Below are 27614 nucleotides of genomic sequence, written 5' to 3' on the forward strand. Positions count from 1 at the left end.
TCAAACCTGTCACTACTGGTATTCAAAATACTCTCATTACAACGAACCAGCGTTCTGAAATGACCCACTTTTGCTCTTTTTATGGCGAACTCCAACACATTCTGGATGATGAGCACAGCTGTCAACCACTGGAACTTCACGTTTACCTGCTGTGTGAACGTAGCCTTTAAAGTGACTCAGGTCGGATTTGGAAAGATGTCCACACAGGTCTGAAAACATCTGAGTCACATTAGGGCAAAAAATCTTATTGGACACTTCAACCTGGTAATGTGAACGTAGCTATAGTCATATTTGAAATGAGTGCTCTATATGTATAAAAGTCTGTAGACACCTGCTTCTCCAGCATTTTTAGGGCTCAGTCCGATTTGGTCAGACTCTGGCGAGCAGACACGTTTGGCGAATGGTGTTGGGTTCGTTTCTGGCTGATTCCAGGTTGTTTAGCTGTTCTTCTGTTACAGCTGCCGACTGAAAAGCTGCTCAGTGGTGATGAAAGTTTGGGAATATAGTGGAGTCTGATCTTCAGATGGGGCGACACGGTGGCGTGGTGGGTAGCGCTGTCGTCTCACAGCGAGGAGGTCCTGGGTTCAATTCCCCGGCCGGCTGACCGGGTTCCTCTCTGTGTAGACTTTGCATGTTCACCCCATGTCTGCGTGGGTGTCCTCCAGATTCTCTGGTTTCCTCCCACAGTCCAACGACATGCAGTCAGGCCATTTGGACATGCTACATTACCCCTAGTCATCGGGCGGAAGGCAGGATACACCCTGGACGGGCCGCAGTGAGTGACTGTCTGTCTGCGGCCTGTCCAGGGTGTATCCTGTCTTCCGCCCGATGACTCCAGCACCCCCACGCGACCCTGAGGGAGAAGCAGCTTAGAAAATGGATGGATGATCTTCAGAGTTGGACCAAGTCAGCTGTCAGTCAAATGTGATCTTGAAAGTGTCCGTTTTCTGTTTGAGGCAAAGTAAGAAGTAAACGTTTAGATGGCTTGAGCGTCTCCTACAGCTGTCAAAGTCATTGCTTAGCAACGGCGTCTCAGCGACGTGATGGTGTTTGTGAAAAAGCTGTGATGTTATGGCGAAATATCAGCACAGTCAGAACGCCTCTCAACCAACCAGCTCGCGTGGCCGCAACTACCTCTTGCATAATGAAACATGAGCCATTTTTCAGTGGAAAAGTTTGCTTTGTGTAGTTTTTTAAAATAATAGTTTTAGTGAATCGTTGTGACTCCACTTTTCAGTATCTCAGATTGATCTTCATTAGACTGAATATTTGCCTCTGCTGCTCATTACCGCTGAGTAATTACCCGTTAGCCACAGGCAAGCATTGCCCTCATTTTAATCAATTGTCTGATTGGCTCTCACTGAAAAGCTCTTGGGCACAAGGCCGAATGACTATTTGTAATATTCTAGTGCCAGGTATGCGACGTGTACCCCGCGCTTTGCTGTAGTCCTGTTTGTTTCGTAGGTTTGTGACCCGTGGCAGACAGGGTGGTGCAGCCTACAAACGACATCGTGTTTAGTTTCTTTCCCCCATTCAAAAGCCCAGCCGGCGACTGAATGCTGAGACTGGAAAATGTCTCCAAGTGATAAGGACCATTGTTTAGGCAGCTCAGTGTGAGCACTGTTAATACTTAATGCACGAGTCCTGTTGCTGAGTTGCTTTCAGAATGTTGCATATTCAGACTGTTTTATTGTTATTTTACTGCTTATTCAGAATGTGTACATACTGAAATACATTTATTAAATAAATAGTAATAAATACTTTGTGATACACTATACAAAAGGTCATTTCAACCACACGACATCTGATTGGTTGAGAAGCATTCTGTCCTAAGCAGCTGAATATTTTGTTCACAATAACTATCAGTTGCTAAGTTTAGGGGCAGTCATGGGCTGGAGGTTAGGGGACCAGCCTTGCAACTGAAAGGTCACTGGTTCGATCCCCTGAACCGATAGTACATGACTGAGGTGTCCTTGAGCAAGACACCTAACCTCCTACTGCTCCCCGGGTGCTCCAGACAGGGCTGCCCACTGTCCTAGGCAAGTGTGCTCATGGCCCCCTAGTGTGTCTTCACTAGTGTGTATGTGGTGTTTCACTGCTGGGTTAGGTTGCGGAGGTAAAATTAAGGTAATTAAGATTAAGTGACCCTTATTAGTCCCACAACGGGGAAATTCCACCTCCGCATATAACCCATCTGTGAAGTGAACCACCACATACACACCAGTGAGCACACACACACTAGGGGGCAGTGAGCACACTTGCCCAGAGCGGTGGGCAGCCCAATCCGCAGCGCCCGGGGAGCAGTTGGGGGTTAGGTGTCTTGCTCAAGGACACCTCAGTCATGTGCTGAGATCTGATGCACGCTCAGTAAATGTAAGCCGCAAGTTAACTGAGTGATGGTAGCGGTTTTGCCTCTCCGGACAAAAACACTAAAACTCCGCCCTGGAGAGCGTTTTTGAAAACCTCCAATTTCAGTCACCTAAAATGTCGTGTTCATGGGGACAGGAGGCCAAAATGCGCAGAAAAAACTGCTTTCAAAAATATCCAGTTACGTCTGCATGGGCCTAAGGTTCACCTGGAACATCCTGAAAAGGCTGGACCTGATATGGTATCCCCACTTTGTTTTGGTGGATAAATCACCAGTTTTAAAGCACATTTGATGCCATTTTCTGGGCTTCTTTTCTTAATTTCTATCCTTATTTTGCAGCACTATCGCATGAAATCAGTAGAACACTTATCACTTCCTCTCCTGTTCTGTTGCATAAGCCTCCTATATAATGTCGCCACCATAAGCTCTCTCTTCTTGCCCAGGTTCTGGACATTTATAAGTAATCCTAATATCATCTATACTATTGCTCTAACAACTGTAATCTAATATCTTCAAAAAGAATTAAACGAATAAAAGAATATCAACAGAAATGAAAAAGACTTCAGCTGCTGAGTTCTCGTGGAAGGAAGGAAAAGGCCTTTGCTTCATCAAGCATCAAACGGCGAAATGCCTTCCGGTCAACCACAATGCAAAGAACATCTCAAAACATCCCTTTTTTATTCCCCTCTGGGGCGATGAGGTGATCTCCAAACCCCAGTTACACAATTCCATACCATTTTAGTCCCGACATGTCCAAACCTTACACCTTTTTAAATAACTCTTTAAAACAAACACACATGGTGTCTCTTTTTTTAAAACCCACTCTGGTCTGACTCTTACCAGGCTGTTCCCTCCTTACAGGACCCCCTTGTGCAACTCTCCATAGGGCATCTCACACAACCCTCCACATACGAACAAGAGTGAACCAGCTATAACTTATACTGTCGTCTGGTCCAGCTTCCTTCTGTGGGCCCCGAAACTCTTTCCCCATTAGAGAGTCTGCAGCATATAGTCCATAGTCTGTTTCCCTATATTTCCTTATTAGGAGGTGGTCTTAAGGAGTTTAGGAGGCTACAGGAACCAGAATGTAAGAGCTGCAGTGTTTAAGCTGGAATGGGAAATTCAAAAAGGCAGTTCCAGATTAAACACAGCATGTATCCTTTCTGTGCAATAATTCTTAGATGTGCAATATTATATAACGCTATAAGCTGTCCAAGGATGTGCAACAACAGCTACCTCACCTGTCTTTTGTCTATTGACTGTTTTAGAATATATAGTTTTATAGTCCTTTTTCTTTATATTTAAGATTTAAACATTTTTTCCCTTAAATCTGCACTTTATATATTTTAGCCTTATGCTTAAATTGTTTTGTATGTAGGAAGTGCTGCTGGATTGCTGCTCAACTTCGTTGTACACTGTGCAATGACAATAAACAAATAGACAAATAAAAAAATCTTATCTTATATTAGCATATAATAATAATAATAATAATAATAATAATAATAGTAATACATTTAATTTAAAAGCGCCTTTCTCGACACTCAAGGACACTGTACAAAATGTAGGGTTATATATAAAAATAAAAATAAAAAAAAACATCAACAGAGAGAGTAGGCTAATTTGAACAGGTGAGTTTTAAGACTGGATTTGAAAAGAGGAAAAGAGTCAATGTTCCGGATGTCAGGTGGGAGGGAGTTCCAGAGTTTGGGAGCAGAGCGGCTGAAAGCTCTGCACCCCATGGTACTCAGACGAGCAGAAGGTACAGAGAGATGAATGGAAGAGGAGGATCTGAGCGAGCGGGTAGAAGTTGCGATATGTTCGACCTTGAAGCAGTTCCCAGTCGCTCTTTCAGTAGAGAGGCTGGTGTAAAGCTGCCGCCACTATTTTCCATTTCTACCAGCGCACTGTTTACACTGCCGTTTGACTGTGAATCACAACGTGATTTACAATCAAACAGTAAAAGTTGATTCCTCCGTCACTTTGTTACTTTTAAACTAACGCATTAGGATTTCTCTTCAGCTCTTGGCCTTCTAACCACTGGGAGAGCTTGCTTAGCTATGTTTTAGGTACCACAGAGAAAAACACTTCCAAATTGGTCAGTTTTGGCCAGTTTTGTTTGACGGGTTTAACCATTTTGTTTCCATCCAGAACTTAAAGTTGGAACGTTGGAAAGTGTGGTTGGTTAGTTTAGTGGTTAACACCTTTGCCTTCTATGCTGTAGAGTGGGGTTCAATCCCCGACCTGGGCAAGCACCCTACACTATACCAATAAGGGTCCTTGGGCAAGACTCCTAACACCACCTTGGCCTACCTGTGTAAAATGATCAAATTGTAAGTCGCTCTGGATAAGAGCGTCAGCAAAAATGCCGTAAATGTAAATGGAAAGAAAGTAGTAAAAATGACAGACATGCATTTCTAGTTCCTAGAAATCAGTAGGCCTGCTCTGAAAGTCTAGAAGGCCCCGAGGGCTGCCCTCTTTTAAATTTAGGCTTATGCGTCAGTTTCCTAAATAACATGCAGGCAGAATAAATCTTATTTACATGTGAATCTGGCGCAAGAAACATAGTACATTAGCCCAGACACTACACTCCATTACTGTGCTGTAACACTGTGTGTCTGTTTCAGGATATCGACGAGGAGATTGAGGCGGAGTACAACATCCTGAAAGCGCTGTCAGACCATCCCAATGTGGTGAAGTTTTACGGCATGTATTATAAGAAGGATCTGAAAAATGGAGACCAGCTGTGGCTGGTGCTGGAGGTAATTTCATCATTTTTCACTATTTGTTTCAAGACAGATAAAATAAAAAGTTGCACACGTAGTTCTTTAGTATTTTTATGTAGACTGTGTTTATGACCCGAATACTCAGTGGTAGGACTGTTTATGAGTGAGTACAATGAACAGCTGTCATGGAACGGACTTCCAGTTTTGCATGAGCCTTATTATTGTACAAGTGGTTTAGCAGTCATAAAGGGTTTCATCATCATCATCATCATCATCATCATCATTATTATGAATGCAGGATATGGGAATTCTGGGCTGATGCCAGTAGCTGATATGGGTAACAAGTAAAAATAAATAAGTAAATAAAGTGGTTTGTGCAGTAAATGAATCGTATTTAGTACTTTGTTGCATATCGCTGCTGTTGGAACAAAACCTCGTTTCTTTTTCTCCTTTTTTTTTGGTCGTTTTTCAGATTTTGACATATTTTGAAAGTAACTGTTGGCCTTTACATTTTGTGTCAATTTCATGATGAATGGACCAAAAGAAATGATCCAAAATGACTAGAGAAAAAAATCCAGTTCCATTGACTTACATTAAAAGTGAAGTATGTTTTTTTCCTTTTCCTGTAAAGTTACTATTTTGGAGATAGGAGGTTTTTCCCCCGACGACAGGGATATGCTTTGCGTGCAGTGACCACTTGATGTGTGAGACTTGTTGTTTTTGGGGCCTTAAGCCCCCTTAAGTTTTGTATTCAGCATATGAAAGGCATGCTCAGTGGGCTGCTTTGTTGCTTTGGCAGTGTGTTTGGGACTGTTGCTGTGCTGTAGGATGAAGGTCTATGCTTCAGATCTTGGGCAGTTCCTTTTGGCCTCCACACTTTGCTCGTCCTGCCGCTCTGATACAAGTTAGTCTCAGTCTCATCTGATCGTAAGACCCTTTTCCCAGAGCTCTGCAGGCTGCATTAAGTACTTCAACTGTAACTTGCGGATCCTGTTTTTTTGTGGCTAACTTGTGGCTTGAATCTTCAATTGTCACTGACAAATCCGTAGCTGTACTACATTACTGAGATCGGAGGTTTACATCTTCAAAATATCTGAGAACTTCGTAGGAAGGAGAGCCCTGCTGCTGTAAGCCTTTGGTGCTCAGGCTTGCTCTTATGGTGAGCTATTCAAAACAAGTGCCTTAAGCCAGGTGTACACTACAATTTTAGCTGGTTTCTAAGCCTGATTTGGACTGAATTTCAACTTCATCGGCTGTCATATGCCTTCCAGTGTGAGAGGGGAAGTGATGCCTGATTAACTGCCCAAACGAGCTCTGATCGAGTGGTCGGATGATCGGATGGATTTCTGAGATATCAGAAACTTTGCTTGTCTCATAATCTGAGCAGCCTTACGAACCGACTCCTCAGTCACACCTAAGACCAAACACTCACAACCGCTGCTCCTACATGGAGGCAACAAAGTCCACCTTTGTGGCATTAATGTCAGTACATGATGCCTTTGCGCCATTGGACTGAGCTGAATTGCGAGGCATACATAGTGTTTTTTGTCTGTCTGTAGACCTCCTGTTCAGCTTCAGTTGCACAGTGTGGCCCAAGTTAACAGTTGTTGTAGCAGTTTGTCAATGGCTGAATCTCAAACAGCCCCTACTTCTTATGTAGTGCACTAAATTCTGGCTTCTACACTAAAGTACTGCACTGTTTGTCCCGTATGGAACTGTGCACACAGGGCTGAATCTCAGAAGGCTATTTATTAGACATGCGATGCACTTCATGGGTAAAGGAGCAGCTATTTTAATATGTGCTGCACTATGTAGGGAGCAGGGAGCCGTTTGAGATTCAGCCAGTTTTGATCAGGACTCAGCATGTTGTTTTGAATGAAGCAGCTTTATTGGAAATTGTAGACAGAGCCGAGTGTTGGCTGCATTTCGCCTGCAGCGTGAGCACCCCTGTTGCGGCCGACTCATGTCAGCCGGGCCGAGTGTTTGCGTACAGTGTGAGTGTATAACTGGCCGCACGCGACGGGCGATTCAAATGTACAGTGTAATTCAAATGTACAGTGAGATTTCTAAAATCACACAGTGGCTTTAGATGTAGGCCAGATTGGGTTCCAAAACCACCCTCCTCTTGGCCAAGTTCACTGGGTCTCCTTTACAGGTTTACTGCTCATGTGCACTAAGCATTAGCGGTGATGCTCATTCTGCTACTCCTCTTACTTCACAGCCAAGCGAGATGAGCTTTTCTGTAATCTACTACAAGATTAGCGTGGTGTTGATTTCAAAAAGAGGAATACAGCACCAGCTAAAAGCTTAGACACACTTGATGATTGATTGCATGTTTTTCATAATCCTAAAAAACATTTTCATCTACAGTGGTATGCAGAAGATTGGCCGCCCCGGTCAAATAAAACGTTTTGTTAATCTTGTTTTGGTTAATCTTCTACATGACAGTAACACATCCTTTATAGAGAGCACAGGTTTGCACATTTTAATGCACCGGCATTGTTTAACCTTCCTGTAGTGATCGGGTCAAATCTGACCGATTCACAACTTACATTCACAACATGAAGTGTGACCTGTGTAATGTGTTATGGCACATTGTATATTAAATATTTAGATTTAATATACTTATAAATAAATTTAATTAAATATTTAAATAATTTCAAGTTCGTTCTCTGTTAAAGGGGTGTGTGAACTCATTTTTACTTAGTGGATATATTGGCCAAAGAATGTTGGAGATGGAGCTGCCGGGTAGAAGGAGAAGAGGTAGACCTCAGAGAAGGTTTATGGATGTAGTGAAGGTGGACATGGAGATGGTTGGTGTGACAGTAGAGGAGGCAGTGGATAGGGCAAGATGGAGGCAGATGATCCGCTGTGGCGACCCCTAAAGGGAGCAGAGAAGAAGAAGAAGAAGAAACTCATTTTTGCCTAGAGAATCAATGGGGTGATTTGACCAACTTTTGCGTATGACTGTAACTGCTTAAAGTTTGTTTTTAAGAGATCCATTAACAGTGTAGTTGATGCATGACTGTATTTCCAAAACAAAAAAATACATTTAAAAGTCATTTATTTAAATGCCACCAGAAAAAAAGTAGTTTTCAGCAGCCCCAGTATCCACCAATCAGGTGTAGCATTCTGACCACCTCCTTGTTTCAACACTTATTGTCCATTTTATCAGCTCCACTTACTGTATAGCTGCACTCTGTAGTTCTACAGTTACAGACTGTAGTACATCTGTTTCTCTGATACTCTGTTAGCCCCCTTTTACCCTGTTCTTCAGTGGTCAGGACCCCCATGGACCCTCACGGAGCAGGTACTGTTTGGACAGTGGATCATTCTCAGCACTGCAGTAACACTGACACACTGGTGGTGTGTTAGTGTGTGTTGCGCTGGTACGAGTGGATCAGACACAGCAGTGCTGCTGGAGTTTTTAAACACCTCAGTCTCACTGCTGGACTGAGAACAGTCCACCAACCAGAAATATCCAGCCAACAGCGTCCTGTGACCACTGATGAAGGACTAGAGGATGACATACACAAACTGTGCAGCAGCAGATGAGCTGTCGTCTCTGACTTTACATCTACAAGGTGGACCGACAAGGTAGGGGTGTCCAATAGAGTGGACAGTGAGTGGACACAGTGTTTTAAAAACTCCTGCACACACTAACACACCACCACCACGTCAGTGTTACTGCAGTGCTGAGAATGATCCACCACCCAAATACTCCCTGCTTTGTGAGGGTCCATGGGGGTCCTGACCACTGAAGAACAGGGTAACAGAGTATCAGAGAAACAGATGGACTACAGTCTGTAACTGTAGAACTACAAAGTGCAGCTATACAGTAAGTGGAGCTGATAAAATGGACAATGAGCGTAGAAACAAGGAGGTGGTCAGAATGTTGTGCCTGATTGGTGTGTGTGTGCATCCTATTCAGTCCTGTTAGAAACTCATCTCAGCTGGCTCCTCATAAAGATGCTTGAGAGAATGCCAGAAGTGTGAAAAGGTGCTTCAAGGCAAAGAAAGGCTACTTTAATGAATCTTGATTTACTTAATAGGGTTTTGGTCACTGTGTAATTCTTCTTATTTTGTAGTTTTGATGCAAATAGTAAAATTAAAGGAAATGTGTCTATGAGTACATGTTCAAACTTTTGACTGGTACTGTATGTCATACACCTGTGTGGATTTTTATTGTGGTTATGTAGGCGTTTATGTGTGCTAGCAATAAGCATTTCCATCATTGCCTGTAGTCTGCATTTGAAAACAGCACTTTCACTTCCCCAGCTCTGTGTCTGACTCTGAGTCCCCACTCTCAGGTTAAAAAAGTGAGCTGCAGCTGTGTGCAGGGGGGATAAGGTACGGCTTACAGAAGGGAGGAGCTAATCCTAGCTGCTGGTGTGAGGTTTGGTAATGTCACAGTGTGCTGAGTCCTGCTGAGAGGCGACGTGTGTGTGGATTGCTTGTTTCTAGGTCGCTGCTCAGTCTCCACACACCTGTCAGGCTCCTGTCAGCTTTGTGGCACAGTGGAGACGCATGGATGTACTTTCAGCTGCTGCTCTGAGGAACGTTTTGCTCGCACCTGGGCCTCAGCCTGTCTCTCTACCTCTACCTGTACCCACACCTGTAAATACAGTCAGACAATAGTACACGGCATTGATACCATATGACTGCTTGATTAACGCACACAATGTTGAATGTATCTCAGAATGCTTTGTCTTCTACTCCTAGGAACCATGCAGAAACTTTGTTGTGTGAAGTACAAGTGTCATTATAGAGCACAAGCATACTCTACAACAAATAAAGCACTGATACACATTTCTGGTTTTCTTCACAGAAGGAAGTGGGGGAAAAAGGCTAATTAAGGCTGGTTCTGTCTTGTACGTCTCTATGTGAGCTGCTCTTGTAGATCTTTAGAGATGCATTATATGGCTCTGGATGTGAGCTCTTAATACAGGTGTTTAGAGTTGGCCTGTGCAGCTCTGGATGTGAGCTGCTCTTGTAGATCTTTAGAGATGCATTATATGGCTCTGGATGTGAGCTCTTAATACAGGTGTTTAGAGTTGGCCTGTGCAGCTCTGGATGTGAGCTGCTCTTGTAGATCTTTCGAGTTGGATTGTGCAGCTCTGAATGTGAACTGTTCTCATAGATATTTGGATTGTACAGCTCTGGATATGAGCTGTTCTAGATCTTTTAGAGGTGCATTGTGCAACTCCGGAAGTAAGCGGTTCTTCTAGATCTTTAGAGACGGATTATACAGCTCTGGCTCTGAGCTCTTCTTACAGGTGTTAAGAGTTGGATCATGCAGCTCTGGATGTGAGCTGTTCCTCTAGATCCTCAGATATGGTTTATATAGTTTTGGATGTGAGCACTTCTTTGAGATGTTTGGAGTTGGCTTGTGCAGCTCTGGATGTGAGCTGTTCTAGATCTTTAGAGATGGGTTATGTAGTTTTGGATGCAAACTCTTCTTACAGATGTTTATAGTTGGATTGTACAGCTGTGGATGTGAGCTGTTCTTCTAGATCTTCAGAGATGTATTATACAGTTCTGGAGGGGAGTTCTTCGTACAGGTGCAGCTCTGGTTGTTCTTCTAGATCTTTAGAGTTACATTTTCTAACTGAGGATATGAGCTGTTCTAATATGTCTTTAGAACTGGACTGTGCAGCTTTTGATATGAGCAGTTGCTCTTGTACATCTTTAGAGTTGGATTATTCAGATTTGAATGTAAGCTTTCCTTATTGGTTTTTAGAGTTGAATGGTACAGCGATGTGATTATCGGAAGCTCCTCAGACCGTCTCCTATTGACTGGATCGTTCCTGTATGTCAATACAGTGTATAATTTTCACTCATTTTATGTGCTGGTGTCTCAGTGGCAACAACAGACACCAAAATGTTCTTGTGAGCATGACCACAGGTTTCGTATCTACAGAAACCATCATGACAACAGCTGCAAGGACACCACGGCATGCTGTAAGGATTGCCTAAGCTGGGGTTAAACATATAAGTATCACAGTAGCTAGGATGCCCTGAGTTAACACTCTGTTCCTAGTCTATTTCTTTTGATGCTGTCAGATTTATTCATGTAGTCTGTTTTTTTGTATGTGAAGTTACTGTGAATCTGTGTGGCCATGAATCACAAGCAATGAATTTCCTTCGCAGTGAGAAAGTGTTACCTTAAGTTCACCAGCTTTCATATTCCACTTCCCCCGGGGGCCTTTTGGAAATGTCAGGGACTCTGCGGCAGTGAAACGGAGGGTGACCTCACCAGCAAATGTGTTCTGCTAGGCTGGATGCGGTGCTGGGAGTGTGTGTCTTCATCCCTGACCCTGGACCTCTCACTTCACCTGCATCCCCTGTGCGAGATGACAGTAGCCACGGGCAACTCAAAAAGCACTGTTTTTGACCTGGAGGTTCTGAGATGGTTTACCGGATTGGGACATGAGGATGGGGGCTGAGAGTTCCTCGTGGAGCATAGATTCAGCAGTGTTATTGCCGGGTTAATGACTGGACTTCAGTCACCTCTAAAAATGGAAATCAGGTCCCTCTTGTCGACGATGCAGAACGCAGGCAGTCCAGACATTGCTGTAACCAGCCATGACAGCACTGAGGTCTGGACCTCCGTAGTTTCAGAAAGTTTGCTTTTATCATGCATCTGTAATAATGAATTTTAATATGGAAATGGTGCCATCCTGCTGATGTTTTGGCAGACTGTAGCCTATGTGGACAAGCAAGACTTTCCAATGAACAGCGACACGTTCTGCTGTCCCCAGAGCAGCTGTGGTTATAGACCATTTATTTCTGCATAATATGCTGCAACTGACTTTTTGTTAAGGTGTAGAGCAACACTATAGCCTAAATCAGGGCTCTTTAATTGAAATTCAATAAGGTCCAATTAGAGAAAATTTCCTCAAGCAAAGGTCCGGAACATCATAATGTCTACCTTGCATCATGATTCAGTGCCATATACTGTTGACTGAAGTAGCCTAGTAGGAATATCAACATCTTATACAGTCAACAACTCAAAATTGTCATATTTCAGCAATATTTGCTTCTCGCCTCGTCCCTCCCCTGTGTGGCGTTACTCACTCGAGTCTCAGTGCTCGTCATAATGCACAGATCTGATTGGCTGAGTAGTGTCACGTGTCATAGTTACAACACATCCGATTGGTCTGTGAGTTTCCCAGGCTGCTAAAGCGGCACAGTGGAAGCTCTCCATCGAAATTCTCCATAGTTTATCGATTGTAGGTCCATGTCCGCATAGGACAGCGCCTGGGTCTGGACTCTGACCGCAGTCCGCCTATTAGTGACCTCTGGTCTAGAGCTCTGTAATAAATGTGAGAGTCAGCAAATAATGCTAAAATACAACTCCCAAACTGTTCTTTAGACTACTCTCAACACTGCTAGCCAAATTACCATGTAAATCTACATTTGGCAGGTGGTGCTACTGGACAACTTACTTCAGCAGGGACACCAATGGCATAACAATAAGCTCCCTGATTAATTAAGGCGACTTGATTTATGTGAATACAAAATATTCACTAAGCATTCTTATTAATATTAAAAATAATATATTTAACTAACCTGATCAAAAGTATCAATCAATTAAAGATAGATGCTCTTTCAAAGTGATGGCTCTTCAAAGGTTCTTTAGTCAAGAAAATAGTTCTATATAGACCCTTGAGCACTTAAAAAACCCTTTGACCCTTCTCTCTGCATCATTTAAAGGCTCTTCAGATTGATGGAGAGTTTGCAGTAGATGGTTCTATATAGCTCGAAATTATTCTTTTATTGTTATGAGAACATTGTGGTGATATAGAACCCTTTTCAAAAAGGGTTTTCATCTCTCCTTCAATCTGAAGAACCCTGTAACAATGCAAAGGACTCTTTTTATGCAAAGAGTTCTTTGAGTGTTCATGGTTCTGTGGTCGGTTAGTGTAGTGGGTAACACCTCTGCCTTCTACGCTGTAGACTAGGGTTCAGTCCCCCACCTGGGTAAGCACCCTACACTATACCAATAAGAGTCCTTGGGCAAGACTCCCAACACCACCTTGGCCTCCCTGTGTAAAATGATCAAACTGTAAGTCGCTCTGGATAAGAGCGTCAGCAAAATGCCGTAAATGTAAAGAACCATTTTCTTTTTTGAAGAACCATGTTTTTTTAAGGGTGTAGGCTTCAGCATATATTTTCAGCTTGAAATAAATTGATAGTTAAATGATGAACTAAATAAACTAAATTCAGTAAATGAAGTAATTATGGTAACTGGACTCAAATCAGTTAATGAAAGGGTTAATTCACTAAATGATGATGATAATAATAAAATAATATTTACTATTAAATATCTATATTATAAGATATATAATATCTTTTGTTATCTTTTGTTTTTCCCTGCGATGCTGGTCCACAGCAGTTGCGGTCAGTAAATACTTGCTGCCTCTCTGAATTGGCTTGTGCTCAGTGAACGTGGACCGCCAGTCCAACCTCATTGTGCTTAAGGGGGCTATGAAAGGATAGCTTACTTCATCCCACGGCATGGCTAACAGTGACTGGGAGTGGGGACCAGTTAGTATGCTCTGCCTGCATAATGCATGTTTATTCATTGTCTTTAATGGTGGCCTTTTGTCGTTATTCTTTTAATTCGCGCTCAGCGTAGAGTGTGATGGTCTGAACGATGCTCTGATTTAACAGTGCTCACAGTGTTCTGTAACGGAAGCTCTGAGGACGGCGCTGTAAAGCTGGCCGTCTGGGTGCTGGCGTGGGTAGTTTTCAGGTGCTTTTCGGTCGTCTCTGTCAGCCAGCTTTCACCCGGCCTGCCAGTGCAGTCTGAGCCAAGCCTTTCAGAACCCCTGATCTGATTTCTGGACACCAGGGAAAGCTTTGACTGGACAGAAGGTGTTTAGCTGATTAGTCAGTGGGAAAGTCTTTGTGCTCGTGCGGATCACGGTAGCCTGTTTGAGGGACGTCCTGAGGTTTAAACTCTTCTTTTTACCATGTCTCTAAAATGTTTGCTGTAGTCAGAGAACTAAAGGATATTAATAGTAAAGTGCTAAAATATTTGCAGTGTGTAAATAGAGTAAATACACACACACACACACACACACACACACACACACACACACACACACACACACACACACACACACACACACACACCTTTTAAGCTGCTTCTCCTTCTGGGTCGCAGGGGAAGGGGGCTGCAGACAAGGTACACCCCAGACAGGTCGCCGGTCCATCGCAGGGCTAAATAGTGTAAAGAGAGATTTTTTTTCTCTCCTTCTTTTATAATTTTTGTTTTTTGTATCTTGAATTTCAGTTTTGGCCAGGTTGTCATTGCGGTGCATCACTAATGATTGTAGGCTATTTATAGGTGACGGTCAAAACAAAGTGTTACTGATATTTCTTCCTTTTTTCCTTTTTAAGTTTTCTTTCTGTAAAGTGCTTTGCATCTCTGCATGCAAACTCCTTAATGCAAAACCCACGCTTAGCAAAGCAAATCTGCAGGGCTTATCCCCTGACTCGCATCAGCGACTGTCTGTGACGCTATCAGCTGTAGACCGGCATCACAGGGTGTTTTTGAGGTTGGAGGGAGGGGGTTGAATCGCTATGGTGACAGCCGTCTCCTCTGAACTGTAATTTTCTGTATTTCAGAAACTCTGATTACGGGAGAACTCACGCTAAATTGCGCCCTCCACTTTGTTGGCTCCTCATCAGCTGCTGCGCCGCTCGTGTGTCTGTCTCTTTTGTGCACTGGTTTCTAATTATGGACGTGGAGAGATCCTGGAGCTTTCATCTCCTTTCAGCGGGGCCTCAGCCTTTTAGACCCCGTCTCCACACCCTCACATTAGAACTTCAAAGAAATCGGCAGGGGGGGTCTTGATTCTGTTGTGTAAAAGTTGTCCCGCAGGTTCGTTTTGGCCTGTAGTGGTCAGTAATGACTGCAGCAGGAGAACGGCCACAGCAGCCGTCGGTTCATTATTCCGGCCCTCTTCCGTCTACAGTGTTGTTTGTTGTGTTCAGGAGTTTCATTTGTTTACTGTAGAAACTAATGGCTTTTGCGGTGCACAATTAGACCCCTAAATTGAAATGGTGCGCACTTGATTTTGTGGTTGAAGTATCCTGACTAATGGATTCATGTTGATTTGTAGCTCCACCAAATGCAGAGACTAATTTAGAGTGCTTTCAAGTTTATTTTAAAGCAGTACTTGAGTAACGAAGGCCAGTGTCTCTCATCCTGGTACAGTATTCCTGTTTATTCAAGTAAATATGTATTCATATCCTTATGTAAATAAGCAGTGCGTAGTGCAACAGGGGTTTTTCACCATGTCTCTAAGGCTGTTGTTTGAGAAATAGGATACATTTTCAATGTAATGAAGCTGAAACTCAGGCGTTCACATACGGATTCAGTTAAAAGCCCTATTCAGAAGGGCCCTGACACAAAGCTACTAGCAACTATTGCCTTCATGCTGAAGAGTATTTGTTACATTCCACCGATAGACAATATTCATAAATACACTTTATGTCCAAAAGTATCCAGACAGCCTAATGTTTGAATTCAGTTTAACCTGCAACCCATTGCTAGTGTTCAGTGTCCACGCACAGCTTGTATAATCTCTGTAGAATATCATTGACAGAATGGGACACTGTGAAGCAGCCAAAGGCCACCATGCTCAAAGCCAAGCTTTGCCTGGAGGGGTGTATTAGGCTGTGGAGCAGTGGAACTGTGTTCTCTGGGATGATGAGTTCCATCCAGTATCTTTAGGATGAGTTGGAGTGTCCAGAACCAACTCTCCAACATCAGTACCTGACCTCTCTAATGCTTTTGTGGCTGAATGCAAACAAATCCACGTTCCGTCATCTAATGTAAAGCCTCCACAGAAGAGTAGAGGCTGTTACTGTAGCAAAGAGGCACAAACCCCCTATTTATACCCTTTATTTCAATACAAACACTGGATGAGCAGGTGTCTACAAACTTTTGGACATGCAGAAATTCACCCTGGACTTTAGATTCAGATTTTAAGTTATACTTTTTTTAATCCCACAAATTCGGAAATTCCACCTCCGGAATTTAATCAATCCATGAAGTGAAACACCACATACACACTAATGAATAGACACACACTAGAGGGCAGTGAGCACACTTGCCCGAATCGATGGGCAGCCCTATCCACAGCACCCGGGGAGCAATTGAGGGTTAGGTGTCTTGCTCAAGGACACCTCAGTCATGCGCTGCCGGCACTGGGGATCGAACCGGCAACCTTCCGGTCACAGGGCCAATTCCCCAACCTCCAGCCCCCTGGTGATTTTTTTTTTAATTTTGGTGATTTTTTTGAAGTGAAAAAGTTCATTTATGGAAAACACACTTCCGCATGTTTTAATACATAACTACTAACTTTGCTGTATTTAACATATGTGTGGGGGGGTTTAAATGGTGTGTGAAAACTGCGGTTAATTTTACCAGTTTACTTTCTTTCAGTATGTATATTGTCACTGTGAAAAGAAAAACAAGTAATGTAGTAACTTTACAGGAGAGGGCAAAAACACTTACATTTCAATGTACGTCAGTGTAAAGAAATTTAATTCCGAGTGATTTTAGAGCATTTCTATTGGTCAGAAAAGTTTATGTTTAAATGTGTTCCTGTAGTTAGACGTTTTACTGTATTCCTGTCTAAGCCAACAGGTGTGACCATGTGTAATTACTTCAGTGTTTGAGCACTAATACTACTAACATTAACATTTACTGTGCAAAAGCCATTAAAACTAATACTTATCAACACACACATTTCACTCTCGTCTCCTAACGTTTGGAAACTAAGGTAACCACGCTACTTCTTTTTCTTCTCTTTACACTAGTTCTCCTTATCTCTTCTGATCTTGTACACTCGTAGCCTCTTATGCTCCTTGGAACCACCAATGGTTCCAAAACGCACTTGGTCATGTTCTTCATAACGTTCATATTCCATAAGCTCCGTTCAGAAGCTGGGTGTCGTGTGAGGCTGTAGCTCTTCTCTCCAGTCTAATAGACGGTGATGTCATTTTAAACCCTTATAATAAAAGAAGCTGAACTTTGTTTTTCTACTGAAAGTCGACCCGTTTTTCCCCAAATCTGGGCTCTAAACTATAAACAGAAGGCGTCTCTTCAGTGATCTGCTCTGGAAACATCACTTTTATACAATAACACAAAGAGCATCTGAGATTTTTAGCTTCCAGCAGTGAATTATAAGCATATAGTGATATGTGTAGATCATAAAAGAGGGGCTTTTACAAAATAAATAAATAAATAAATAGATTAAAATAAAAATCTCAGTTTATTTCATGCAGTTACTGAATAATTTGCCTTATGATTTGGTCATGTGAATTCAGATGGACAAAGCGAAATACACCCTGGAGAATAAGAGGTTAAAAAGATGGTTCTTCAAGGGTGCTTTAGTAAAGAAAATGGTTCTATATAGAAACACGAACACTCAAAGAACCTTTTGAATGATTAAAGGGTTCTTTGCATTATGAAATGGTTCTTCAGGTCAATGGAGAATGTGCTGCTGTTTGTTATTCTGTTGTTTCTGTTATGTGCTTTAGATGGTTCCTCTATTGTTATGCTGTCTTACAACAATAGGAGAACCCTTTTGTGTGCTAAGTAGAATCCTATTAAAAAAGGTTCTATATCAAACCATGTATAGCGCTTCCATGCACATTTTCCACCAACCTGAAGAACTCTTTCATGATGCAAAGACCTCTTTGATCATCCAAAGGGTTCTTTGAGTGTTCATGGTTCTGTGCAGAACCGTTTTCTTGCCAAAGAAGCTTTAACGAGCCATCCATTTACGAGTGTACAGCTTATGTCCTCTTCAAATCCATCCCATTCGCTCATCCAGCGCTGAAGCAGCAGCGTCAGTAGCAGTTTTAATAACGTTCCGGCCTTCACGGAGCACAGAGATGGACTGTGTCCTAAATAAACACGTCTGGAAACATCACGTTTAGTCTTGTAATAGACTCTCTCATCCAACAGATTTAGAAAAGCGAGTGTGAGCGAAAGGGGGAAACCTTCAGGCTCCCATGTGTGGGCAGTGACTCATCCATGTTGAACACTTTAAACCAGTAATTACAGTGAATTACATATGAATCAGGACCAATTTTCTGTTATGGTTTTTTTTTTCCCCTGGAGATTCTGAGATTCTACATTTTTTAGTTTTCCTACCATTGAGATGCAGCAGGAGGTGGGCCTTAATAGGGCTGCTGCCATAGATATACATACCAAGATGCCGAGTTGGGTCTGGTCCGGCACGTCACCATTTTAGGGCGGTCAACATTGCTGCTGGACTGCATTCAGTACCATTACAGAGTGGCAATATAAGAGAGATACTGTCCAGAATTGTACTATTTCAAGAATATTGCTCTCAGAATGTGGGATAGGATTATATACCAGAGGGAACGCAGCGATTCACTCTCAGGTTTGTGTGATGCGTATTGTTTGTGTGATGTTTATGGGTCGATATGGCTGTTGTGTTTTTCCTCTGGTTTTATATTAAGCTTATTTCATTTAATAGTCTATTCGGGGGAACTTAACTTTATGTAGTAGTTTTATTTTTATTTATTTACAGTGACGGTTAATGCTCTGTAGTTGGGTAAGTTATAACATTCCTTAATCTGTGTGGATATTCATCATAGATCGATGTTAGCACCGTCTTACACGAACCTGAGGTTCGCTTCTTATCTGCCAGCATCTCATATTCGAATTTTCCCGCTCCACCTTAAACGGTGCAGGTTCAGGCACCAGAAAGTGACTGCTGTTCCATTTAAGGTGGAACGGGAAAGCTTGTAGCGAATAGCAAGCCAACTTTAGCTTCGTCCTTCTGTGTATTAAGATGAGAAGTGATTAACACATTGATGGATTTGCTGATTGTGTTTTTACCGGAGCTTGCGCTAAACTCATGTCAGGTGCAGACTGAATACTTTACAGCTGGTCCGGACGGCTAATTAGCACAATCAGTTATCAAAGAGATGAAAGCTGCTGAGAGCAGGATTATAACTAAACAAATCTGGTCAAAATCGGTTGAGCAATAAACAAGTTGTGGCCGATTTAATCCCGAGACTCATCGTCTATCAATACAAATGAAGTGGACTTTGACCTCTCCAACATGGTGGATGCCCAGACGTATCGCTTCTCGTAGAGAACAACACACAACATGGCATCTAGGTATGTATATCTATGGGCTGCTGCAAGGAAAAGGTCCGTGCGCCTCAGACGGATAAAAGTTCAGGTACAGGGTCCTTAAATTGTCATGTTTCGTATAATTGTCTCTCCTGCTAGTGTAAAAGTATCCAGTTCATGAAATTGAAAACTCCGGCTTTCCGGTAGTCTGTTGTTTATAAATCAAAGTGTGTCCTTTGTCTTATAGCCCTCATGTCCACACTGGTCTCTTTGCAGGCTCTTTGAAATGTAGCCCTTTCCTGGCCTCGGCTGAGGTGTCTAGCTTTTGCCATCATTAATTGACAATGAGGTTTAAAATGCCTTTGTTTGTCAGGCCTTTTTCATTAAACGGCCGGAGAAAGCGGACACCCAGCCCATTATTGGAGTGCCCATGATAAGGTTGCCCATACAAAAGAGGCGCTTCTCCTTGAAGAGCGCGCACACGCCCGCACACAAACACTCCGCTGACCAGAGCTGTGCATGTGCAACATGAAGATACAGGAATACAAAGAAAGCAAGAGGTTCTGTGGTTGAGAAGTGGTTTGCCACCAGAGGGGAGTTACTGACCACTAACAGTGACAATGTGGTTAGCCAGTGAAGCAGTGTGTAAGCTTAGCGGCTTCCCATGACCAGCCAAGTTGTGATGGACATGTAGTGGACCGCAGACAGGCCGACAGATTTGCCAGCTATGTACATTAAATTGAACCACTTGGTTTAGTATTTGCTCAGACATATGCTTCAAATTACTGAAGCTCATACGGCTTAAAGGACTGTTTTCTACCTAATTCAATTCTCAAGATATGCTGGAAGAACTTATTCAGAGTGGTTTGGTGTGAAACGCTCAGTTCTAGAGGAACTTCCAGAGGCAGAATTGTTTACAGTGATGGTGGTAGGAACCAGACGTCCACCTCTAAAAGCTCTCTTACAGAAAGTGTTTACATGAAGTGGTTATGGATGCACTGCCTGATGCCTGAGGCGCTGTTTTATGATAGTTTTAATAGAATTGATTTTTTAAATGCACTAATGGTGGAGAGGTACGTACAGGGTGCTGTAAGGCAAAATAGTCCCCAACAAAAATTAATTTCAAAATTTAGATCAGTGGGTTTGGATATCGAATAAAATGACTATATTTGAGTTGTTGACATCATAGCCGCTGGTTTTGATCACCACCAATATAAAGTCAGCAAGTTTCACTATAAGGCACCGTTTGACATCAGACCACTCTGATCGACTTTTTACGGTTTCTGTTTCCTGTTTTCACTAGTTTATGGTGGTCTAGCGAGACCCAGGGTTGGAAAATACTTGAGTAATTTTTCTTCATTGTAGTATTTATCTTGGAAAAACTGCATTTTACTTAAGTATTATTGAAACTGATTGCTGACTCGATTCTTTGATCAAGAGAGACAAAAACATTATTAAACAAAAACATTATTAACCCCCCCTTCCTACAATTATGGGTCTCACTTTATTTGGATAGGCCACTATAGTCCCCTATAGATCATCCACAGATGTTCAAATTGTTAAACTATCTGTGGAAACTCCTTAGTTGATTCTAAACAGTGATGGGGTTGGGGCTGGGTTTAGGATTTGGAGCAGGATTAGGGATTAGGACCCGGGTGAGGGTTGGGTTTAGGTTTTGGGTTGAGGTTAAGGTCACGGTTAGCATTAGAGCAGGTTTAGAGTTAAAGAAAATGATGGTCCATTTAGTAGATATTTAGTTGAATGTAAGCTGAAGTGGACCGTTGGTCTTTGCGTGAGTGCTGCTGATAGGTCTCCACACCACACCTCCACCAAGAAAAGAACTTTTTTGATTGGTTAGTTAAAACATTTTGACTTTCGCTCAGTTTGAGTTTTGGTTCCTTATCCCCACTGTTTAGAAAATGTTCCCATTCCTTACCTGTAATATCTCTGTACTTTGTCCACCCTTTTAAAGTTTGCACTTAGAAATAGAAGTAAAGAAACCTGCATGGCTGGTGAGGAGTTCATGTCTGAAACCCAGCACTGTAGTAAAGACCTCTGAAGTCTTTTACACCACGAAATGACAAGAAATTGCAAAATATTCAGACATTAAACTGTCGCATCAAAACTACACATAATGGATGAAATTTTTGTGGAAAAAAACAAGCAGAGTGTCTTCAAGTGTGAAAAGATATCTTTTGCTCTTGGGCAATTGGTGACATGAGGCAGGCTAGTTCAGTGTTGAGATAATGAAGGGAGAATGGGGAGTTTCACGAGCTCATTCAGTAGCTGGAACATTATGAGCACTCTTGCACACAGCTAGGATGCCTGTGACCCAGTTTGAGCTGCTTTTGGAGAGACAGCACCACACAAGATGAGGCAAAAGACAATTTAATCTTTTTGACATTGTTCAAAAAGCTCTAGTTGCTGGGACACAACTGATTGGTCATGTTGGTTGTCTCCATTCTTCTTAAGTTTGGGTCGGAAACAGTTAAGCACTTGAAATCCCCTATGGATTTATATTTTATATATTTATATCTCTCTGGAACTGAAATAGATACAGCTTAGAAAGCTCTCCTATTGATTAGGACAACAGGATCTGAACTGAAGGCCTTACACTTTAACTACCAACATAATATCAGTGGATTCAACCACATTCAATCGCATTTTGATTTACAATGAGTAAGACTTATTTTTTAAGAAGACACATCACTCTAGGCATTTTGGAAGTTCTAGACACATCACTTACTGTGAGTATGAGCCGTAGACTGACTAATGCATTTGCCAGTTTTTTAGAAATGGGGAACTGCTGCTGCTCTAGACTGGGACTCTTTACCGAGTCACTGTAAAACTTTTACAAGCATCAGATGTGAATTGCTGGTTATGTTGTGCTGACATACTAATAGAATCACATAGGGGTGGTAGCAGAGGTGTTATTTCCCAGTTTCTTTACCAAGTTTTTGCCATTTATGGCCCAAACTGAAGGCCTATTCACAGCTCGCTACCTGAACTTATTGATGTTCCAGTAAATGGCACAAATCAATCATGCTTGGTGCATTAAGGACTTTACTGAAATGCTGTAAAAATAAATAAAACACTCTGAAATGAGCATAGAATACAGTGAAAATACATGAAATACTCTGTAGATGTGCAGTTATGCAAATTCAGAATATCATACATGGATTGTTGTTTTTTTCTTGTTATGGGCAGTATAAATAGACCGTAAAAGCCAGCGGGCAGATTGGCAGCAGGTGCAGAGGGATCCTGGCAGAATTAGCCCTGCGTCTCTTTTTTCAGCTGCATGTGAGGAATTATGTTGATGGCTTGTCTGTAGACGACATTAATAACGTGCCTTCAGCCTCCTGAAGTTAATCTGGACTGATAGGCGTGAGGGCGATGAAATAAGCCAAAGCCAGGAATTAGGAATTTTTGTACACTCACATGGAGAGCGGTTACACATGTGACTAAACTGTCATGTCAGCATCCCATCTTTCAGTAGCAGCTTTCACTGCCCGTCAGCTCAGCTCTCCCTGAAGCTTGTCCCTCTGTTTTCCTGGCTGTCGGTGCTGAGTCAGCTAATGTCAATGACGGTGTAAGATGTTCACGAAGACAAGGACGAGACCGTGTTGCAGGGGCTTCATAGGAGCAACCAGCTTCTTTGACAAATGCCTCAAGAGGCCTCATAGCTGTCGAGTCTCGGTTTACACATGGCATGGCCTCATGCCTCAAATGTAAATCTCTGGTTTTGACACCCTCAAAACAAACAAATGAGAACAGTATGTTTTACTAATTGTCGGGCGCGCTGAGGAGTGGCCTCACAGCCGACACAAGGCTCAGCTACTTATTTGGACTGCACTAGCCAGCAGTATTGGCTGAAACCACCCCCTCGATTAAAGTCCAAGCCCAAGCATGTGTTTATGCTCTGTCTCAGAAGGAGAGCTTCTGTGGTGTACTTCAGCAATAGAACACTAAAGGTCACGTGTTACCACAAAATAACACCACGGCTGTGATTTGGTCTCCGTAGATCATCACAGACGTGATGTTATTCACGATAACGCACGACCCCGAGTGTCTCTACTGCTTTTATACAGCAGTTAAATAAATTCAGTAAGAAATGAATAAACTGGGGCGTGAACGCGGCTTTTAATATGTTTTAATGTTCAGTTCCTTCCCCCAAATTATAGCTCCTTAACGAGCAGCTTGTCAGAGTAACGAGCTCCGCCCACTCGCTGTCGTCACCACTGAGCAGCTTTTCTATTGCGTCAGTTTTATGGCTCAGTCTGATTTGATCAGATGACATGTTTGGCGAATGGTGTTGGGTTCATTTCTGGCTGATTCCAGGTTGTTCAGCTGTTCTTCTGTCACGGCTGCCGACTGAAAAGCTGCTCAGTGATGAAGACAGTTTGGGAATTTAGTGTCGTCTCATCTTCAGAGTCGGACCAAATTAGCTGTCGGTCAAATGTGATGTTAAAAGTGTCCGTTTTCTGTTTGTGCCCAAAGTAAGAATAAAAACGTTCAAATGGCTTTGAGCGTCTCCTACAGCTGTCAGAGTTGTTGCTTAGCAACGGTGTCTCAGTGGAGTGATAGTGTTTGTGAAAAACCTGTGATGATGACCTGTGAAATAACAGCACGGTTAGAACACCTCTCAACCAATCAGCTCGCACGGCCAGAACTAACTGTTGTATGATAGCCCCTTTAGCGCAAGTAGCCTGTCTACAGTAGTGGTGGGTGTTCCAAAAAAAATTGACAATATATTAAAATATATGTTACCCTATATATTTTTTTCAAAATCGACATAATTCAGTTGCTGAGATGTGAACCAAGTCATTCAAAGTGGTGTAATGTGAAATCTTGTGCTGTATAGACTGTGAAGGTTTTTACAGTGATGGCGATAGGAACTAGAAACACAGACATGGCTGTTTTTTTTCCGATCTAAAATGACCAGTGAATCTTCTTGTATCCTCTCAGTTTTTTTACATCTAATGTTGATAATGGAAAAATAGTTGCCCTACGATGCTCAGTGTGTACCCTTCCACCATGAATGACGTTTAGAAAATACATTTTAGGCCATCACCTTCTCAAAACTATCGTTAAACAATATTTCAGCCTCACTCTATTCTTATCATTAGGTAACATATTTGTAAATTAGTGTGATAACTTGCTGTGAGGTTAGTTTCATAGGCATTAAACTCTCCAGATGTCTGGTTCCTATCACCACCACTGTGAACGATTCTGACTTGGTAGGTTTGTGTAGAATGGAGTATTTCACACCAAACCACTCTGAATGACTTTGTTTACATCTTAATGGTTTAATTATGTAGAGCCCCTCTCATTGAGACTGACTTCGCTCTAACCCACGTTCTCGGAGGCTGCGTGTAATTTAATGAAGACAGGTGATCACACAGGTGAGCCGGCATCTGATGTCACCATGAGGCCAGTTTCGACCTGATACTCTCAGAGATGTTTCTCAATCACCCACCTTACTATACATTACAGGCAGGTTTGGAAGCAACACTAACTTTGAAAACATAAATAAAGAAATCATAAACATGAATAAACAAACAGATAGTGGACAATAAGATTAAGAGACCCTTATTAGTCCCACTACGGGGAAATTTCACCTCCGCATTTAACCGATCCGTGAAGTACCACACACACACTAGGGGGCAGTGAGCACACTTGCCCGGAGCGGTGGGCAGTCCAATCCGCAGCGCCCAGGGAGCAGTTGGGGGTTAGGTGTCTTGCTCAAGGACACCTCAGTCATGTGCTGTCGGCTCTGGGGATTGAACCGGTGACCTTCTGGTCACGAGGCTGGATCCCTAACCTCCACCCCACGACTGCCCCAATACAGCAGTACTGTAGAAATAAGAGCTTGTTCACATCAGCATGTATTTTGGGTGATTGGCTCACGTTTAGTCTTCACTTGATTGTGCGAAAAGCCTGGTGTGACCAGTCCCGGGATGCACTGTGAACAGGTTATAATCAATCAGATCACTCAAGCTACGTTCGGAGGTGGTCAGAGAAGTGTTTACACATTTGATTATCCTTTTACAGTTATGTGAGGAGAAATGGGTAACACTTTACTGTAGGGTACTGTTCATAAGGCTATACATAAGGCTATACACCTACATAAGCTTGTCATGACAACTGACATAACCCTACATGAACGTTTATGAATTCTTATTCCCATAGGTGTCATTCCCTATAAAGCTTATCTGCCAGTTTTGATCAAAGTTAGCTAAAGTAGCCTTTATGACAGATGCTGCCTATTGGAATAAGCATTTATAAACATTCATGTAGTGCTATCAGTTGTTAAGACAAGCTTATGTAGGTGTCATGAAGCCTTATGGAAAGCAACCAACACTAAAGTGTTACCCGAGCACTGACTAGAGGGTGAACTCAACAAAATGATGGAGGACAAGAAGAAAGTTGACCCCAGACCAAGACCTTCACGCAGTCTACGCCAAGCTTGTCTGCTCATATTATAACGGGGGAAAAGCAAAATGGAAATAACGTATGTGTTGATGTGCCTTTTACACGGGAAATGATGTACAGTTGGTCAAACCGGGGACACATTTTAGTGAAAAGTGTAAATTGAAAGTTTATCCAGATTCGATCCTGACTTGGAACATGTTAAGGCACGGTGTAATCGGGCTCAAGGTAATTCTCCAGAAGCTGAGCTACGGCTGTTTCTCTGCCAAAGATTTATCGTGGCTCTAATCAGATCCTCCTGGTTTCTCCATTCAGGTTCTGCTGAAGACTTTATCAACTCATCAAGAAGGTTTTTCCTCCTGCTATGCACTAGATTAAGAGTATAGTGGAACATTCTGGAACACACTGCTGTAGTTAAAGTAGACATCAGTAAACTTGTGTTGATTGTTGGCGAGTTGACTTGAAATATTTCTTACCGTTCGAATCATTTCAAAATGTACCAGTCACTCCTCAGTCCATAGAGTCCATACATGGGAATGAAGCTGTTTTATGCTTAGAATTAGTTAAAACCGATTAACCATGAAAAATCGAACCGGCCCAAAATGACTCAGATAAAACATGTAGTTCCATTGACTTACATTAAAAGTAAAGTAGTTCTATTCCAACAGCTGCGATATGTCAGTCTTAAAGGCAAAGCAAAATGATAATGTAAAGAATAATTATTACCAGGTTGGAATTGAGGGAAGGAGGGGTGGGAGTTAAGGGAGCCCCCCCCACCTCACCTCATGCTGCACCTCACACCCTAATGTAACTAGGCTTACATATAATAGTTCTACTTGCAAAAGGCAGACCAGCGTTACTACTGCTGACTTCCCTCCACCTACCCAACCTCTAGATGTGAAGACCTCTACAGTGAAGAAAATTTATAAGGTACAATACAAACCACCGTAAATTTGGCTCCCATCTGTGACAGCACATTGTCCGCACCAGATATCGGACGTCAATATGTCCTACGCTGCCACAACAGCTGTTTTCGAGGGCCTATGAATATAGGCAATTCAAAATAAAAGCCCCCCTGGACCGATATATAGACGTGCATCAGATCGATAGCTTTACTTCAGGGTCTGAAACGTTTACTGTGAGCTCCAAGTGGAATTGGCATTCACCCCACCCCCCTGCCGTCAGCTCAATTAACTTCCATAAATGGCAGCGAAACAGGAAGGTGTTCCTACAATGGCAGAGCGCCCTGTGGGCAGGTTGAAAATGAGAGCGCAGTGGCCCCTGCGTCTCTGGGAATACGCCAAACACACATACACACACGTGCTCTGCTGTTTCTCTACTGTTAGCGTTTCACCTTCCCTCTTCAACTCAATGACAAGTGTCACTCTCTCCTCCTTTCTGATAGGCCTGTCCTGCGCACCCCTGCTTTAATGCGTCACTGTCGAGAGGCTGAGCTGAGAGGTGACGTCTTGACAGTGTGCTCTGTGGTGTTGTCTCTTTATGTTGGAGCACTTTTGATGAGCTCTTTTGAGATTGAATGCAGAATGTCAACACGGTCAAAACAGCTACAGTTCAGCTACTCAGGCTGGACTGTATGACTGGAGCCATAGTTTAGCCAATAGCTTTAGAGTTTCTGATGCTCTGGTCTGAGTCAGACACTAATGTACAGTCATATACAAACATTTAAATTATATGTGGTGGTTGGTTAGTGTAGTGGGTAACATCTCTGCCTTCTATGCTGTAGACTGGGGTTCAATCCCTACCTGGGCAAACACTATACCAATAAGAGTCCTTGGGCAAGACTCCTAACACCGCCTTCGACCCTGTGTAACAATAATCGAATTGTAAGTCGCTCTGGATAAGAGCGTCTGTCAAATACCGTAAAATACCGTGCTTTATTGATTTTTGAAGTGTTAAACAGAGCATGCGCTTTTGCACATTTGACAGTTATTGTTTGCTG

At 42.5% G+C, this 27614-nt stretch overlaps 1 protein-coding gene across 6 annotated transcripts in view; it reads left to right on the forward strand.

Annotated features, from left to right (window-relative positions):
• The window catches only part of myo3a (myosin IIIA), a 169642-nt gene that overhangs the window by 34400 nt on the left and 107628 nt on the right, over positions 1–27614 (forward strand). For all 6 annotated transcript variants that reach the window (XM_037536677.1, XM_037536673.1, XM_017705496.2 and 3 more), the window contains exon 3: positions 4993–5127. In XM_037536677.1, the coding sequence (XP_037392574.1) occupies positions 4993–5127 (135 nt within the window). The remainder of the gene's footprint in view (positions 1–4992; positions 5128–27614) is intronic.

The sequence above is a fragment of the Pygocentrus nattereri genome, chromosome 3 (assembly GCF_015220715.1).
Source record: "Pygocentrus nattereri isolate fPygNat1 chromosome 3, fPygNat1.pri, whole genome shotgun sequence".
Taxonomy (NCBI): Eukaryota; Metazoa; Chordata; class Actinopteri; order Characiformes; family Serrasalmidae; genus Pygocentrus; species Pygocentrus nattereri.